At 41.7% G+C, this 17,524-nt stretch overlaps 1 protein-coding gene across 1 annotated transcript in view; it reads left to right on the top strand.

Annotated features, from left to right (window-relative positions):
* lamb2l (laminin, beta 2-like) overlaps positions 1-14,619 on the top strand; it is a gene marked incomplete at its 5' end in the record, with an annotated part of 39,981 nt that extends 25,362 nt beyond the window's left edge. The window contains 16 exons of the mRNA XM_080030774.1: positions 271-414; positions 663-894; positions 1,264-1,427; positions 2,006-2,230; positions 2,683-2,897; positions 2,986-3,082; positions 3,564-3,939; positions 4,689-4,873; positions 5,682-5,929; positions 6,383-6,598; positions 7,098-7,242; positions 10,082-10,289; positions 10,880-11,021; positions 12,679-12,855; positions 13,580-13,736; positions 14,103-14,619. Of these exons, the coding sequence (XP_079886900.1) occupies positions 271-414; positions 663-894; positions 1,264-1,427; positions 2,006-2,230; positions 2,683-2,897; positions 2,986-3,082; positions 3,564-3,939; positions 4,689-4,873; positions 5,682-5,929; positions 6,383-6,598; positions 7,098-7,242; positions 10,082-10,289; positions 10,880-11,021; positions 12,679-12,855; positions 13,580-13,736; positions 14,103-14,239 (3,068 nt within the window). The 3' untranslated portion in view covers positions 14,240-14,619. The remainder of the gene's footprint in view (positions 1-270; positions 415-662; positions 895-1,263; positions 1,428-2,005; positions 2,231-2,682; positions 2,898-2,985; positions 3,083-3,563; positions 3,940-4,688; positions 4,874-5,681; positions 5,930-6,382; positions 6,599-7,097; positions 7,243-10,081; positions 10,290-10,879; positions 11,022-12,678; positions 12,856-13,579; positions 13,737-14,102) is intronic.
* Positions 14,620-17,524: the final 2,905 nt, after the last annotated feature.

Here is a 17,524-nt window from a genome sequence, read left to right as displayed (position 1 = left end):
TAGTCATTGCCAGTATTTACATTGTGTAGTATAATGTTCACACGTATAAACTTATTCTTATATTACTTTTATTAGATTTATATTGTTGCATATATTCTTTATGCTTGTTTCATTTACCTGTTTCTATTCTGAATTGGAGCAACTGTAACAAAAGGATTTCCGCCCAGGGATCAATAAAGTGTTTCTGATTCTGATTAGAAGTTAGAACATTTTAAACAATCATAATAATTGTGTGATCATTTGTGTGTTGTTGTGTGTTGTTGTGTGCAGCCTGTGAGTGTGACCCTCAGGGCTCCCTCAGTGGGGAGTGTGCCAGAGTGGGAGGTCAGTGTCGCTGTAAAGCCAACGTGATGGGGCGAACCTGTGACCAGTGTGCCCCTGGAACCTACGGCTTTGGAGTCAACGGCTGCACTGGTGAGTCTGTCAAACCTATATTAACCAGGTTCTCCCTGCAATGAAATGTGTTGTGTATTACATATGGAGTAAAAATGTTTTGTAAACTTACTGGAGACTCTGCGAATGTAAACATATCCCCCTCCTCTGAAACTGCATAATGCACCTTTAATAGCATATTTTGCCTTTCTTATTCCAGTAATAAGCACACCTGGTGGTTGTCAATATAAAAAGTGAGTTAACCTTTGAAATGCCTTCCTTGTGTCCAGCCTGTGACTGCCACTCTGAGGGTTCAGTGAGCCACCAGTGTGACCCGGCCACCGGTCAGTGTGAGTGCAGGCCGGGAGCCATGGGGCGCCAGTGCTCTGACTGCCAGCCGGGCCAGTGGGGCTTCCCCTCCTGCAGCCCCTGTCAGTGTAACGGCCACACAGACCACTGTGAGCCCCACACAGGGGAGTGTATAGCCTGCAGGGACTACACAGCAGGGCACCTCTGTCAACAGTAAGCACACCTCACTGTCACACTTCACTTTGTGATAATGATAATAGCTTTATAGTTTTATATAGCGCCTTTCAAGAAACCTAAGGACGCTTTACAAAAGTACAGGTGGATGAGATGAAAGTAGTAACACAAGCAAGGACTGAAAATAAAAAAATAGATAAAAACAAAAAATATATATTATTAAAATAAATTTGTCGCTAAATGGAAGGGGACAAAGTTAACTGAGGCCAATGTGGAGGAGTGGAGGAGGTCTGAGAGTTGGATGGGGCTAGGGCGTGAAGAGATATGAAGGTTAGGTATGTCTGTTTGTGTTTTTACTTTGTTGCTATTCATCAGACTAATACCAAATGTCTCCCTCTTATGTCCCAGCTGTGTGGATGGGTTCTTTGGGAACCCGGTGCTTGGTTCAGGGGAGCACTGTCGGCCGTGCCCCTGCCCCGGTAACCCCGGCTCGGATCACTACAACGGACACTCCTGTCAGGCAGACCACACCTCCAACCAGATCATCTGCAATTGCAAAGAAGGCTACACTGGTAAGAAGCTAGCACACTGCACACACATTCACTTCAAAGTTATTTATACATGTCAATCACTTTTTTAATCTTCTCTAGGTCAACTGACCTTGTTATGTTATTAGACAATACACAATTATATACAGTTTAGTTTAGTTTATTTGTCAGGGAACATGTACAAAAATAACATTAATCTCACAGAGAGAGTATGCTTTGTACCAGATTGTAGCAGTTAGCTCATTTTAAATCTGCAGACCCTGTGCAGGTCAACACAGAAAACAATACATACACAACACAACAAAATTTAAAATATTATACTTATCATATCAAAACGCACATACGCTACACATGAAATAACCATTTGCCCTTTCAGAATTACAGTCATTTGGACAAAAAAAGAACCAATAAAAAGAAGAATTCTTAAGCTAAACTAAAGTGAGCATGATAGGTTTTTTACAATCCATTTCTTGAGCTGGCATAAAAATAAATAGAAATCTGCATAACGTTGAATCCATAGTTAGAAACCGTTCAGAGTGTACATAAGATACAAACTGTCTGATTCTGCCAGTAAATATTCAATAACTATTTCTTCCCTACAGGGTCCCGCTGTGACCAGTGTGCCCCTGGTTACTATGGGGACCCCGAGCGGCCCGGTGGACAGTGTCTTCCGTGTCTTTGCAACGGCAACATCGACACCCAGAACCCTGAGTCATGTGACCCCAGGACCGGACGGTGCCTCAAATGCCTTTACCACACAGACGGGCCCGCCTGTGCCCACTGTCAAAACGGCTACTTTGGCAACGCCTTGGCCCACGACTGCAGACGTGAGTAATGATGGCCAATATTAAAGTACTATCTATATAAATTCTCCTATTCTTTTTTTAAGTTTTGATAACTTACAAAACTCAAATTGGATTATTTTGCCCGCAATGTTTATGTAATTGTTGATGCCCTATTACACCATCACCTAAGGCGGCGTTCCAAATCGCATCCTCTTTCTTTTTTCTATTCTACATACTACAGCTGATCATAAAAATAATCTAGTTAGCATGCAGTAGGCATACAATTGGGACATATTCGTCCTTGTTTATTTCTTCATAACATTTTGCCTTGATCTTGCATCTTGCTTATATATCCATTGCATCCCTGGATGTTTTCATATGGAGGCTTTCAAACATTTTTTTACCATACTAGAAAGCAGGGAAGTATGGGTATTGGAAGGCAGGGCAAATGTATTATCGTGGAGGTCATGGTGAATATCTGTTCCTCTTACCAGGCTGTACCTGTGTGAGCGCTGGCACCATCCACTCTGCCTGCTCTGAGGGCCAGTGTGACTGTGACAGGCTGACTGGAGCCTGCCCCTGCAGGGAGAACGTGGCAGGACACAACTGTGACCAGTGTGCCCCCAACCACTGGAACTACGGCCAGGATAGAGGCTGTGAGCCCTGTGGCTGCCACCCGCAACACGCCCTGGGAACTCACTGCAACATGGTGAGGAATGCACCGATAAAAGCAGAAAATATGAAAGTTTGTCTTACAATTTACTAGAAAATGCTGATCCGTCTCTTGTTATCCACAGTTCACAGGCCAGTGCCACTGTATTCCAGGCTTTGGAGGGAAACAGTGCACCGAGTGTGAGCAGTTCCATTGGGGAGACCCCCGAGTGCAGTGTCAAGGTAACTCACACTGAATAATACTATAAAACTATTCCAATGGTAAATGTAACTTGTATTTTTTTTTACTGCACTTTTCTAGTTGTACTGGACTTTACAGTTCGATCACATTCACCCCATTCACGCACTGATGGCAGAGGTTGCTGCCCATCAGAAACTCTAAGGCGATTTTTTTTTATCTAACTACATTGTTATTCTCTCACTAACCCATTCACACACACTCACACACCAATGGCAGCAGCCATCTGGTGCAATTTGGGGTTTGGTGTCTTGCCCAGGGACACTTGGTCATGTGGCTGGGATTGAACCACCAACCCTCAATCACTTAACGACCACCCTACCTGCTTAGCCAAAGCCGCAATTACCCCTTGTGAACAGGATTGAACATATGCCCTTACTTCAGCTTACTAGTGGCATTTTCTATACAAATAATAAATAAAAAGTCTCCTCCTTTGTCCTCCCGCTTGTCTTTTCCACCCTGCAGAGTGTAACTGCCACCCTCAGGGCTCGGAGATGGCCCAGTGTGAGCGTGCGACTGGGCAATGTGAGTGCAGGGAGGGGGTGGCCGGGCAGCGCTGTGACGAATGTGCCCGGGGCTTCACTGGAGTCTTCCCCCAGTGTGCGCAGTGTCACGCCTGCTTCCAGCTGTGGGACGACGCAGTGTGTCAGGTGAAGAGAGACCTGGAACACATCCAGTATCTAGTGCAGAAGATCCTGGAGAACGGGCTGAGTCCTCCCGGGGCCGGGGACACACGCATGAAAGAGCTGGAGGCCAAGCTGGAGCTGGTGAGGGGGCTGATCAGCCAGCAGGACAGTGACAGGATACACACTCTGATCGGACAGAGCATCGATGACCTCAGGTGAGGGCTTTGGATGGATGTGCATCAGGGTTTGATATACAGTATTATGAATAGACTTTATGAATAGACTTTATGAATAGGCTTTATTGTCATTACACATGTCACAAGTACAGCGCAATGAAATTACCAGCAACGAAATGATCAATTGTCACCAGCTGCCAAGATACTAGTAGGGGTGTAACGGTATATAAAAAGTCCAGGTTCGGTACGTACCTCGGTTTTTGAAGACACTGTTTTTCGGTTTGATTCTCAGTTAAGAGGGAAAAATTCAAACAGTGCTTGTTTGTAATAAAGAACATGAGTTGTATTAGTTAAACAATAACAGGTAAACATCGGTTGGCTGTCAGCAACTCAGCAAGTGTTTCAAATGAAATGAAACATACAAATAAAATGTATACAAATATTTTTAAATAAATATATAAAAAGAATAATAAAATATCTTCTGGAATAAAAGTACAAGTGCAGCATTAACTACAATTTAAAAAAAAATTAAAATACTGCTGCAAACAACCAAGTTCTCCAATAATACTTCTCAAGTAAAAGTGTAAGTTCCGCACCACAATCAACACAAGCTTGTACACTCGGCATTATGTACGTCATATTAACGCTATTTACGCCATAATTGTGGATCGCGGTTCACCTCTGGAACAACTCGTAAGTGCCTGTATTGTGACTGTTTCGGTCCAAATACATGTATTGTTAAAGCCCTAATATATATTATATGAAATCCCATGTTGCATGTGCTGCAGGGTTGAGATCGCACTGACTGACGGCCGTCTAATGGGCGTGTCCCGGGAGCTAAACGCCACAGCAGACGAGGAGACGGCAGTGAAACGGATACTGAGTAACCTGGAGAGAGAGCTCAGAGACCTCAACACCACCGTGGCCGCCAAACGACGCCTGCTGGATGACTACCTCACATCAGGGTTTGCAGGTTAGCAACTAAGCTCTGAAAAAATATCATGATTTCTATAGAGTAAGAAGCAAACTTTTAAAAATCTGATACAGAACTTCATGGATACAAATCAAAAAGCCTACTAAGTCATCAAGTGTCCACATTCCAATTGAGTTAACCTCTTTAAAAGCTACTGCAAAATATTGTGAAAAGAATAAATCTCAAATTCTGTATGTAGCAACGCATTCTGTTATCACAACGCATTATGTAAGAAAGCTATATGTAATACATTTCTCTGTTCTCTGTGAAACTATTTCATATTGTGGTTATTTATTACAAAATGTGGGGGTAGCACTTTTTTTTCTAAATGAAAATGTAATAATATGGTGCATTACCGGTATGTAATCATTTATTATAAAATGCGGAGAAATGTATTACTGAAATAATTCAGCTCAGACTGTGTATTACAAAATGTGGCATGTAACATATTGCGAGTGTTATCAAAGGTGAAGCAAGCGGTTTATTTATGTTAATATAAGTGTAAAGTGTTTATTCATACAGTGATCACTTACATAAAAATCCTTCCCAATGTCTGTTTTGATGGTTTTTATCATGTTTTATCACACTTGTGGATCTGAGATGATGCTAGATAACTTGCTGCTTGAAGACCGCAGTGCATTAATGTGGTGACGTAGGGACGAGCGAGGGGACTGCTAACTGCAGTAACTGACAGGAAGTTAGCTAAAAGAACCATTCCGCTTACAGCACCTTTAAGGTATAATTAACAACATTTGTATAGAAAATTAAAAATTTAAATAAAAAAAAACTGCTCCTTTTTCGCTCACAGATCAGTTTGAGAAAGTGAAGAAGTCCTACAGAGAGTCATTGGAGGCTGAGCAGAAATGCAACTCTTCCGTGTCTGGTCCTCTCAGTCCGGTGGAACAGTCTAAAGGAACCCGCGCCCGCACTGAAGACCTGCTGAAGGACAGGAAGGACCAGTTCCTCAAGGCTCTGGCCGCGCACAACAAGTCACTACACGAGCTGCAGCACAAAGCACACGACCTGGACAAGAAGGTCCATCACCTCAGTCACAAGGTAGGCCCACATCAACCATGTGTTACTTCATGCAGGTGATGTGAATGTGTGCAGTATTAATGTTGGATTGGAATCGTTGCATAAGAAATCTGTGCAGCCATTTGATGGTGGGATGTGTATAAACCCTGGATGTCTTTCTGAAACGTAGCTCGTTACCATTAAAGGTGGAGCCAGTGATTCTGGAGAATGCTTGTTGTTAAACTACCTTTTTATCAAAATCAGTGGATATCTCCCAATATTCACTACCTGTACCTACTTCCTGTGGGCTGAAAAAGAATGGAGGGTTGATACACAGCATAGGCTCTGTAAACAGGCATGTTGCTAGCTATGGTGGGCCCCCTTTGTTTACATGGAATCGCTGAGTCCACCTTTACCTGTTGGGGTTTGAGACACCTCTGCTTTTGACCCAATCATTTCTTTAAAGTCAAGAATGAATTTGTTGTTCCCCTCCAGGTATGTGGCGGTCACAGCAACACCAGTGTCAATGGCAGCTGCCCGGACAGCCCGTGTGGGGGCGCCGGTTGCAGAGACGACCAGGGCGAGCGTGTGTGTGGAGGTGAGGGATGCAACGGCACAGTGAGCGCCTCTGTAGGAGCACTCAACCTGGCCAGGAACGCCACAGACAGTCTGAACACAGCCAGTGTGGAGCTGCAGGGCGTGGCCAGAAAGGTAGCGTGCAATATTCAAACTATTTGATTTTTCAAGTTATCCATTATTAGCTATCATGGAGATAAGAAAGAACCAAGGCTGCATTCTAAATCACATACTATTTATTTTTTATGTTCTACATACTATACTACATACAGCTGAACATGAAAATAATCTAGTTAGCATGCAGCAGGCATACTATAGGGACATTCTTTTACTTATTTATTTCATCATAATATTGGGCCGTGATCTTGCCTCTTGCTAATATCCGTCGGATCGCTGGTTGTTTTCACTCTGAGGCTCTGTTGATCCCAAAAAGCATCCTAATTTCCACACTAAAAATCCCGAACAGATGTAGTTTGCATCCCTGTATTTTTAAGCATGCTGCATCTGACCACAAGAACTTGGACATCTTAAATCTTTTTCTACCATACTAAATAGCAGAGAAGTATGGGGATTGGAACGCAAGGCTATGTCTCTGTTGACTTGACTTGTGTGTGTGTGTTTCCCATGTGTCCAGCTCCAGGAGATAGCCTCCATAACACAGGATGTGAAGAACCAAGCTGTGAGCACGCTAGAGAAAGCCCAGAAGAAGAAGGAGCACTTTGAGCAGAACAACAAGAAGCTCAAAGATTTCATTAAGACCATCAGGGAATTTCTCACTGGTACGTTGATGTTTTGTTATTTTAATGCTTGTCAGTTTAAGGCGAGACACTGCAGGTGAACAGTCAAGTCACTTTGCCAGTTGATTACTTACATTTTAACTATTATTTTTGCCATTGCATTTTTTACAGAAATGTTTGAATAAATATTAGAGGTGGGCATAGATTAATTTTTTTAATCTAGATTAATCTAGATTAATTTTGGAATTAATCTAGATTAAAATGGCTCATTTGAATTCATTCATAATATGTGTGTGCTCCCTAAATAATGACTCAAATGGCGCTTTTCCACCGCAAATGTAGCTCGACTCGACTCAACTGGACTCGACTCAACTTGGTTTGGTAGCAGCACGGGTCGTTTTCCACCGCAAATAGTACCTGCTGAACGTGGGCGGGGTCGTCGTAAGGGGCTGGAAGCCTACTCCGGAGCAAAGTAGCAGAGCAGAAATTGCGAGCAGTGTTGCACTATTAACTGAACCAACCGCCAAGAACACGGATGAAAAATGTTTAAGAAATACCCCCCTTGTATCTGTTTGCTAAAAGAAGTAGAAGAATATTGCTACGGGCCATTAAAAGGAATGGTTGTTGTCCCGATGTGTGACTGCCACACAGTCAGCTGTAGGGATGCGTCACGTACATCCCTATGCACGTAAGCACGGGCATGATAAAGTTGACTGTTTAGTGCTTGTTTCAGGATACGTGTTTTCAAATGCAAGCCGTGTCTCAGCCTGAATATTTTATTGAGGTAATCAGTTCAGTCCGAGGCTTGTAATGTAATCGCTCGCTATCATGTCTGTCCCAGCTGGCTACTATTAGCCTAGCTGCTAGCTGCCCTACATGTCTCCTCTCGTATGATAAGTAACTTCCCCAACAACCAACACTGGGTGAGCTTAGCGAATATATGGAAAATAAATTCAGATCTGTGATGCAAATCAAATGAAAGAGAGCCAGAGAAGGCTGCACGCGGCGTAAATACACTCAAAAGTCCCGGAGAGTTGGGGAGAATAAACAACAGAATGAAGCCGGTAGTCTCTGGCCACTGATTGGCCAGACAATAGTCTCTGGCCAATCAGTGGCCGGCCGTCTGCCGACGTCACCTTTTAGCATCGGCTCAGCTCGCTTGGAACCTAGAGCGAGGCGATACCAAAAAAGCAGCCGCTACGTGGTACCAGGTACCATGAAATTGCGGTGGAAAAGCCAAAAATGCGAGTTGAGTCGAGCTGATACCATGCGGTGGAAAAGCGCCAAAAGTAAGTCTTTGAGAACGTGTTTCTCAAGCCAGGTGGCGCATCAGACCAGGGGCTCATCTCCTGTGCAGGTGCACACCTAATGCATCAAGTTAACTTGCGTGCAGAAAGAGGATGTCACGGAACTCATGTCCGTTAGCTTTTCAATATAAGACTGTCAAAATAAAAGTCCCGCAAAACAATCGTTATTTTGGGGATTAACTTCTCCGCGTGAGAAATTTGAGTTGTAGGCTAGCGTGTGAGAGTGTGAGCTGGTTGATATGAGTGTGTCTCACGGCCAAAAGGGTGAGACTTGGCAGCTCTGTCAGTTGTCAAACAAAGCGGACGGACGTGGTCTCTACAGCAACGAGATCAGCTGAGCTATCACTGATAAAAAAAAATATTGTTTCCATAATGATTTCCATAGCCTTAAGCCATAGGCTAGCCTACATGTTGTGTAATTCAGTGATTTTCAACCTTTAATGAGTCGAGGCTATGCATTGGCTTTGGCGATTTCCCTTGCCTCTTTTTTTTCTCTCCACACAAAGCTCTCCCATTGCACACACGCATGCCCCGGCAGCTTCCGAGAACACAGACTGTTAGAACTCCTACAGTAAACCAATTCCGCATTGCACAAGGTGCAAACAACCTTGGTCTTGTCGAGGTTTCCATTGGGAAGCTTCTTAAAAATACATTTTCCCTGAAGCAAACCCGGCGGCTTCCTAGCTGCATCCATGTCAGCACGTTACGTTTGATGTGGTAGGCTACACAGGTGCGAAGTCGGACTCGTTCTGACTCGTGGGCAGTGCACTACAGTGCAATTCGGCCAGGTATACATCCGCGCTAAAATAAGAGGAACAAGAGATTAACGGCGATATTTTTTTTATCGCCGATAAGAGTCTGGCGTTAACGCAGCACGTTAACGCCGTTATCGGCCCACCACTAATAAATATGCACATTTGGCAATATTTAACACATTTTTAACAGAAGATATTTAGGATACAGCCTTTGTTCATTTTCGGCATGTTTATAATGAATAATAGAAAATGTATCATAAATTAGACAACAACAACATATGAACTAATCCTTCTGTAATAACCTTCACAACAGTGCTAAGAATGATTATGGAACGTTTAGGTGATGCAACTGCTTTAGAAGTTGAGATGTTTAGTACAGAGTTTTGAAAGAAAGAAAGTTGAGATAATGTTTGTTAAAGATGGTTTTATAGGAGAAATATACAAATGCAAACAGATAAGGTTTATTCAAATAAAAATACGTGTGAATCTTGGTTCACACTTGTCAATTGCAGTCTGTGCTTTTACAAAACTGTTTTGCTTTCACAGTAAACAAAGTCTAATAAAATCTTCCATAAATAAACACCTGCATGTACAGTTTTTGGTCCTTCTATCTATACTAGGATGGAAGAAGACATGTTATAGAAGCAAAATAGACAACAATCTTTGAAAAAACAATGCTTTTACCCTCAATACCTCTGCTTAAAAATCTAACTTAAGCTCAACAGTATGTCTGCATTGACATACAGGTATGGTATTCTCTGGCATGTTATCTCATATTCGTTCCCTTCCTTCCTTGCCGTTTTTGCCCTATATTCTCAGAGGAGGGAGCTGATCCAGAGAGCATAGAGAAAGTGGCCCGTCAGGTGTTGTCCATTAGTCTGCCCGTCAACAGGACCACAGTGGACCAGATGATCAAGCAGATCAAAGACAACCTCTCCAACATCACCGACATCCAGGACATCTTCAACCAGACCTCACAGCACATCAGCACAGCCAAGGAGCTGCTCCAAAAAGCTAAAGAGGCCAAGTAAGAAGACTTACTTTACTTACTTTTTTTCTCATGGTATTTGATGATATTTAAATGACTTTTTCTTGTTTTACATCTTATTGTATGTTAATTATTTACTGTAAAGCACAAGTTGTAAGATGTAGTGTTATTACAAAACAATTATAATACTTTTTGAAGTATTCCATCATTAGCTGGTGATATTGATCTGTTACTTAGATTGTGGCCTCAAATACATCACTTCTAAAAGAGACATGTAATATCTAATAACAAACACATCTGTTAATGCCCTGTTTAAATGTGCACAGTGTCTCCAGAATATTGACTCACATCAATATGGCTGTAGCACCTTATTGTAATTATTTATCTAAAAACAATTTTAACAAAAACAAATTATTTGGGGGGGATTTCTTGGTGCCACTCCCGTTTGTACTTGGACTTATTTTATTTTCCTACACAGTTGTTAAATTAGCAGTCACTTTGGGTTATTGTTCAAATGCTTCATGGGTACCTAACAGTTAAATCTTATTCACTATGCGTCTAACATCTTTCAGTCATAAGTGAAGAACTTAACAAAAACCTCTGTCTAATTTGTGGTGGGCTTTGTTCAGGAGCCGAGCAGAGGGGGTGAAGGATACGGCCAATAATACCAAGCAGGCTCTGGATGTGTCACAGAAGGCCATAGACAAAGCCACCACAGCCTTGAAGGAGGCCCGCAACAACCTGAACAGCACAAGGAATGCTACAGCCGAGGTAAGGGTCTGGCTGTGTGTGCTGTTTACTGCAAAGTGTAGCCTACAAATGCCTACACATATTCTGCCATGGTTGAGTTACACTTTATTTATATGAGCTGAATGTTGTTATATTGCCTTTTCCTGTGCTATGGTGCTCTGTGGATGGATGGATGGATGGTAAATAGATAGATAGATAGATAGATAGATAGATAGATAGATAGATAGATAGATAGATAGATAGATAGATAGATAGATAGATAGATAGATAGATAGATAGATAGATAGATAGATAGATAGATAGATAGATAGATAGATACCTATAGATAGATAGATACCTATAGATAGATAGATAGATAGATAGATAGATAGATAGATAGATAGATAGATAGATAGATAGATAGATAGATAGATAGATAGATAGATAGATAGATAGATAGATAGATAGATAGATAGATAGATAGATAGATAGATAGATAGATAGATCTAGATATAGATTCAGTGGAGAAACCAAGGGGATGTTTCATATGTAGGTCGGGCCACATTACAGTCACTTCAGCTGGATGAGGCTACTGTTACCATAACTGATTACATGAAATGCTGCATTGACAGTGTTGTCGCAAAAAGGGAATTTTTGTTTTCAATCCTAACAAAAAACACTATTTTACAATATACTTAGAAGTTCAACACGGACTTATACAAATCTATACAAATGAACAGAGCTTTCAAACATCATACAATAGAAATCAGTTAGAAATACCAACTCTGCACAAATCAAAGGAGCTGAATGCCTCTCTCATGAATGTAAAAATGTGTTGCTGATGCCACCTACTGGAGTAATGGACATCAGAACAGTGTCCCATATTCCAACGGTCCTTAAACTGTCACAGGGAGAACTCATAACACCTGCGCCTAAAGGCCTGCCTGTTGCTTTGACCTCAATTGTCAATAAATGTTCTGAGAAATGAGCAGTATCCCATACCCTACTAAATAATGTTAGATACACACACATGTGTTCCAGGGATCCAATTTTCCTGTGTGGAAAAGTTTGGTTCTTCAGTTATGAGAATACCTTAGAAAATGTTCACTCTATGGAAACACCCAAAGTTACACAATGCACCTTTTTAAGATGTTTTTCTGTGAAGCAACAGTCTAGCATCCTGTCAAACGCTTCTTGTGTATCTGTGATGTGGCAATGCAGTTCAGTCTCTGCCTTTCTCTTTTTACACTCTCCCATATCTCTATATATGTGAGATTGTGCATCTATAGTAGAATACTGTATCCCTGCACTTGTGTCTCAGGTGTTGCTCTCTTTAGGTGTTTCTTTTATGCATTTTCTTCTTCTATTGCATTGTTGAGAGGAGCCTGGGACTTAAAGGAATACTTCACCCATACGGAACCAGCGTTCTATCATTATAAAATCGCTATTATAATATAATGATTGAAGTTATTCTTCCTTCAGTCTTTCCTCAGTCTTCCCTTGGCCCGGCTGTCCAGTTAATCCTAACAGTGACAGTGAGACCATAAAACACTCTTTCTGCCTTTTCTCAGGCTAGGATGAACCGATTTAAAAATCTTTGCACATTTATACTACTTAGGATCTTAGAGTTCAATATACCTTCATATTCCCAACGGTGAAGTAGGTATTTCAGTATTTGACATATGACATTGTGTTGTAGGTGGATGAGAGGCTGACACAGCTGGAAGACAAGCAGATGGATGTGATGATGCGATTGATGAACCTCTCCTTAGGGGTGGAGGCTCTGAGGAACAAGACAGAGCTCAACCGACAGATGGCAAAGGAGGCCAAAGAACAAGCTAACAACGCTACACGAGTAGCATCCTCACTGGAGCAGGTGAGTGAGTGGTGCTGTGTGTGTGTGTGTGTGTGTGTGTGTGTGTGTGTGTGTGTGTGTGTGTGTGTGTGTGTGTGTGTGTGTGTGTGTGTGTGTGTGCGTGCGCGTGCGTGCGTGCGTGCGTGCGTGCGTGCGTGTGTGTGTGTGTGTTTGTGCTGTGAGGTACATGGTCCTGATCTCAAATGTAATAACGCCTCTGTAAAAACCTTCTCTAAAATAGTAAAAAATAAATGAATATATGATATGAAGGTTGAGTGTCTCACTAAGATTTTACAGAAATCTGATTGAAAAAAAAAACGAGTTAAAAAACAGCTTTCTTGTTTGACAGGACTGTGTGGGTGTGGCCTATCAAATGGTCTTCATGGCAACAATCACTGTTTTTATGGAGCGTTCGGGGCAGAGGAGTGCCGTGATTGGTTCAAAATACTTATTGTGTAATCAGAATCAGAGAATAGCCCTAAGCCTTATCTAAACCTGAATTTCTGTAAAGTCCATCAAACTTAAATGACAATATCTATCATTTGGAATTTGATACATACAGTATATTACTCTTTTCAAAATGCTTTACTATCATGCAACAAACTCTCCAGATGACATAGTTAGAATAAATGTGTGGATTTTGGGTTTACAAGGGCTTTAAAGGAACTAGTGTGGACAATGCCATATCAAAAAGCTGACAGTAAAGTGAAATCATATAGCTAACAATGACTGTGTGATCTCTCAGAACTTTAACGAGACAGAGAAACGCTACCAGGAGCTGCAGACGAAGGTGGACTCTCTGGGCGAAGGTGGGGTCAACGTTCACCAGAAGGCCAAGGATATGAAGAAGGAGGCAGAAGACCTCCTCAACAAAGCCAGCAAGGGCATAGAGCAACTCAAGAGTGAGTACATGAAGCTGATCTGTGTGCATTAGGCTGGGCTACACAGTACAGTAATATAATGATATCTACCAGGTTGTAAGAGCTGTATTGGTTAAATAAAATGTATGGAGGAAAGTAGAATAAGTTAGTATAAATTATTTTGTGTGCATATATTGGGAAACCTCAGACACCACCCTCAGAAATGTTATCATACAATAAATGTTGTAAAGCATATATTTTCTCTCTGTGCTTTTGGATTTGTGTTGATCCTTGTAGCAACTAGCAACACCTTATGTAATAAAGCGGTAATCTTTGTGTGTGTGTGTGTGTGTGTGTGTGTGTGTGTGTGTGTGTGTGTGTGTGTGTGTGTGTGTGTGTGTGCTACAGAACTGGAGAAAAAGTTCAAAAATAACGAGCAGCGGATGCAGAAGCAGCGCGATGATATGGACGAGCTGAAGAAAAACGCCACAGTGGTGCGTGACGAGATCAGGGAAGCGGTGCAGAAGTACAGTAACTGTGGTTGAAGTTTTAATGTTACACACTTATAACCCTGTTTACCAATTGCTGCTGTAGTCCAGAGCTGTATTACTGATGCTGTGAGTTGGGACAGAGAATCAGCCATGTAAAAAAAAAAAAAATACAACACTGCTTCAGTACCTCCATTCCTTCACTGATATATCAGGTTTTTTTTTACACAAATACCTTCCTCTGTCTATGTACTGTACCACTTTGTGTGACCCCCCACCCCCACCCCCCCCTAGATATCGACACTAATGGTGTTAATGTCTTTTAAGCTATTACGACAAGTGGATGACCTGTGAGAGTATTTGTTGTATGCTGTGTATAGGCCGTGTAAAATTGATTTCATAAATAATAATACAGAAGAAATATATCACAATGTATGTTATCAGAGAAATGATCTTATTTTGACCAAAATTGCTTTAAAGGTTGTGTGTGTGTTTTTTGCTGTAATTCTAACCACAGTAGTATATGGTATTCACAATGACACTCTCGTTAAGAAATATGTGGGAAAGATTGATTTGTGAAACTGAATCTTTTAATGCAAAAAATACTCTTGATGATATATGAATGCTGTATTCATATAAGCAATATTCATTCCGTGGTGTGATGATGGAGACAAATAAATGTGAAAAAGTTGTGTGTTGATGTTGTGTCCACTTTGTATTGTAAAATAATACACCTTTGCTGCAGTAGATGTGTAAGTCCAATGAACTGTCACAAGGTGGCGCCATATACCCAGCAAGGCAGTGTGTTCTGTCCTTCTTCAGCCTCTATCTCTGCTCTTTACCTTTAATTGAGCTGACAGACACAGGACTTCCTTATCTGCCCAACTTTTCACAGCCCACATTGGGACATGTCATAATGTGAAAAGCACAGGGGTGATGGATAACATTACTGATAACTGATCATTTAGCTGAGCCCGTTCCAGGGTCCTGTTAAAGGTGGAGTCAGTGATTCTGGAGAACACGTGTTTTTTCAAAATCACTTTTTGTCAAAATCAGTGAATATCTCCTCACTATCCAATATCTGTCAATACTGTTTGTGCACTGAAAAAATATCCAGTGTTTATACACAGCCTAGGCTCTGTATACTGGCATGTAAACAAAGGTTATGTAAACAAAGGGGACCCATGCACTGTAGCTAGCAACATGACCGTTTACAGAGCCAAGGCTGCGTATTAACACTAGAATTTTTCTCCAGCGCGCACAGTACTGACAGGAAGCGGATCATGAAGCGATATACACTGATTTTGACAAAAAGTGACTTTGACAACAAGCATTCTCCAGAATCACTGTCTCCACTTTTAACATGAAAACCATGAGCCCTCTGCCAGAAAAGTTCTCAAGCCTTTCTCCCTGTTGGCAACCACGTGGATACTACTGTAGCCCATAGTATATACCATTAGTGATACATTCTCATGTCTTACTTCCCTTCATTCACCTGCTGTCCTCAATATGAAGGAGCTGTGCCATAATTCTCTGTTGAGTTGTAGAGCTGGCACTGGATCCAGAGCTCTAACAAAGGGCGGCTGTCTTCCGGGCTGCCCAGGGAATGTGTAATATGACAGAGATTTACAGCAGGCTTTGTTCAGGAGAACACAGCCTTACTTGCCAGCAGTGAGCTTCAAACACCTGGGCACATCAGACATCCTGTGAACCAAAAGAAATAACTGATCAAATACGCTTGTACAATGTAATAGCTTGCCTTTTCACATTATGTTTCTAGTCATAAACCTTAGTAGACACATGAGGAATTCATTGGATGAAATATACAAGCTTACCACACTACCTGTGTTTACTCCCAGCACTGCATGAGAAGCACCTGTTGGCTGAGGCCCATGTTGTTGTGAGCAGGCAGCAGGGGAGCGCATGATCTCTGAGTGGGCACACGGGGTTCCCATTGGGTCAAATCAAAGGGAATCTAATACAGCAGATAGCATACACATTCCTGCTCTCTCTCTCTCTCTCTCTCTCTCTCTCTCACACACACACACACACATAAGCACGCATACACACAGATTATCCCACTTATACCATGTTCAATGATACGAAATAAATGTATGACAGCTTTAACAAACAATTATTTTCAATTTAAATTGAATATTGAACTCATGTTTACATTAATTGTGAAATTGGACCATATATCTTATTCGATTAATACTTTAAGATCACCATTTTTGCATAATATCCAATGTTTCACATGCGCACACACAGTCTAGCGGATTGTTAAAAGACAGGCATATTTGACTGATTTGACAAAATGTGATTTTGACAACAAGCTTTCTCCAGAATGGCTGACTGCACCTTTAAGTAGGATGTTTATGATATATAGTGTTTTACACATTGGTCGTTTCAGAATGAAGAAATGTGTTATTTAAAACTTGTAGTAATTGATGCGGATAAGATCTTAGCAGGCTGTTCAAGGTGCTTTCTTGAAGTTGTAGCTTGAATCTTAGCAGGTCTTTGTTTAGGTATATTCTCATAACTGAATAAACAACCTTTCTTAACAGGACAAGTGGATCCCTTGAACAGTTTTGAGTTAGAAAGCTACCTTATAAGTTAGTTACTGTTTCGCTGTTGTTGTTTACAGAAGCAAGGGCCACAATTTAGTTTACAAACATATTCTAGCATTATATTTGGTTGCAGGTGTCTCAAATAGCCTAATTTAATTTTGATTTATGATTAAATAATTAGGCCTATTCAATACTAAGAATTACACGTAGAGAAGATATATTTTGTAACCTAGTTGCAGGCTCTCCAAAAATAAACAAATTCCCCTCCCCTGGAACGGCATAGTGCACCTTTAAAGAAGTCATATTTTGTTTGTGTGTAGGCTACATCATCCACCTGCTGATCTCCCTCCAGCAGCTCGCGCGCCACTCCGCTCCGGAAATCCAGTCCGGGGTTTCCAGCTCCGACGCGCAGGAGTTCTCTCTCTCTCTCTCTCTCGCTCTCTCTCTCTCTCTCTCTCTCTCTCTCTCTCTCTCTCTCTCTCTCTCTCTCCTCATCGCAGTAGCGTCGCTCCACTCACACTCGCATCTGTCTGTCCGCCAAACTCCGCAGCAAGTGGACCGAGAGCTAGAGAGAGAAAGAGACCGTAAAGCGAGCCGAACATAACAACACAGAGGGGGACAGCTGGAAAGTAGACCCAATAAACGGTGAGTGGAGGCTCGCGCTATGATTTCCTGACTCACTTTTTGAACTAAAAGAAAGAGAAAGACATTGAACACTTTGTGAGTAAGCTAGCCTACCATATGAGGGGAGTTCTGTTTTTTTTTCATTAGCCGG

The sequence above is a fragment of the Ammodytes marinus genome (genome assembly GCF_949987685.1).
Source record: "Ammodytes marinus genome assembly, chromosome: 7".
Taxonomy (NCBI): Eukaryota; Metazoa; Chordata; class Actinopteri; order Uranoscopiformes; family Ammodytidae; genus Ammodytes; species Ammodytes marinus.
This window is presented reverse-complemented; position numbering and strand designations above follow the sequence as displayed.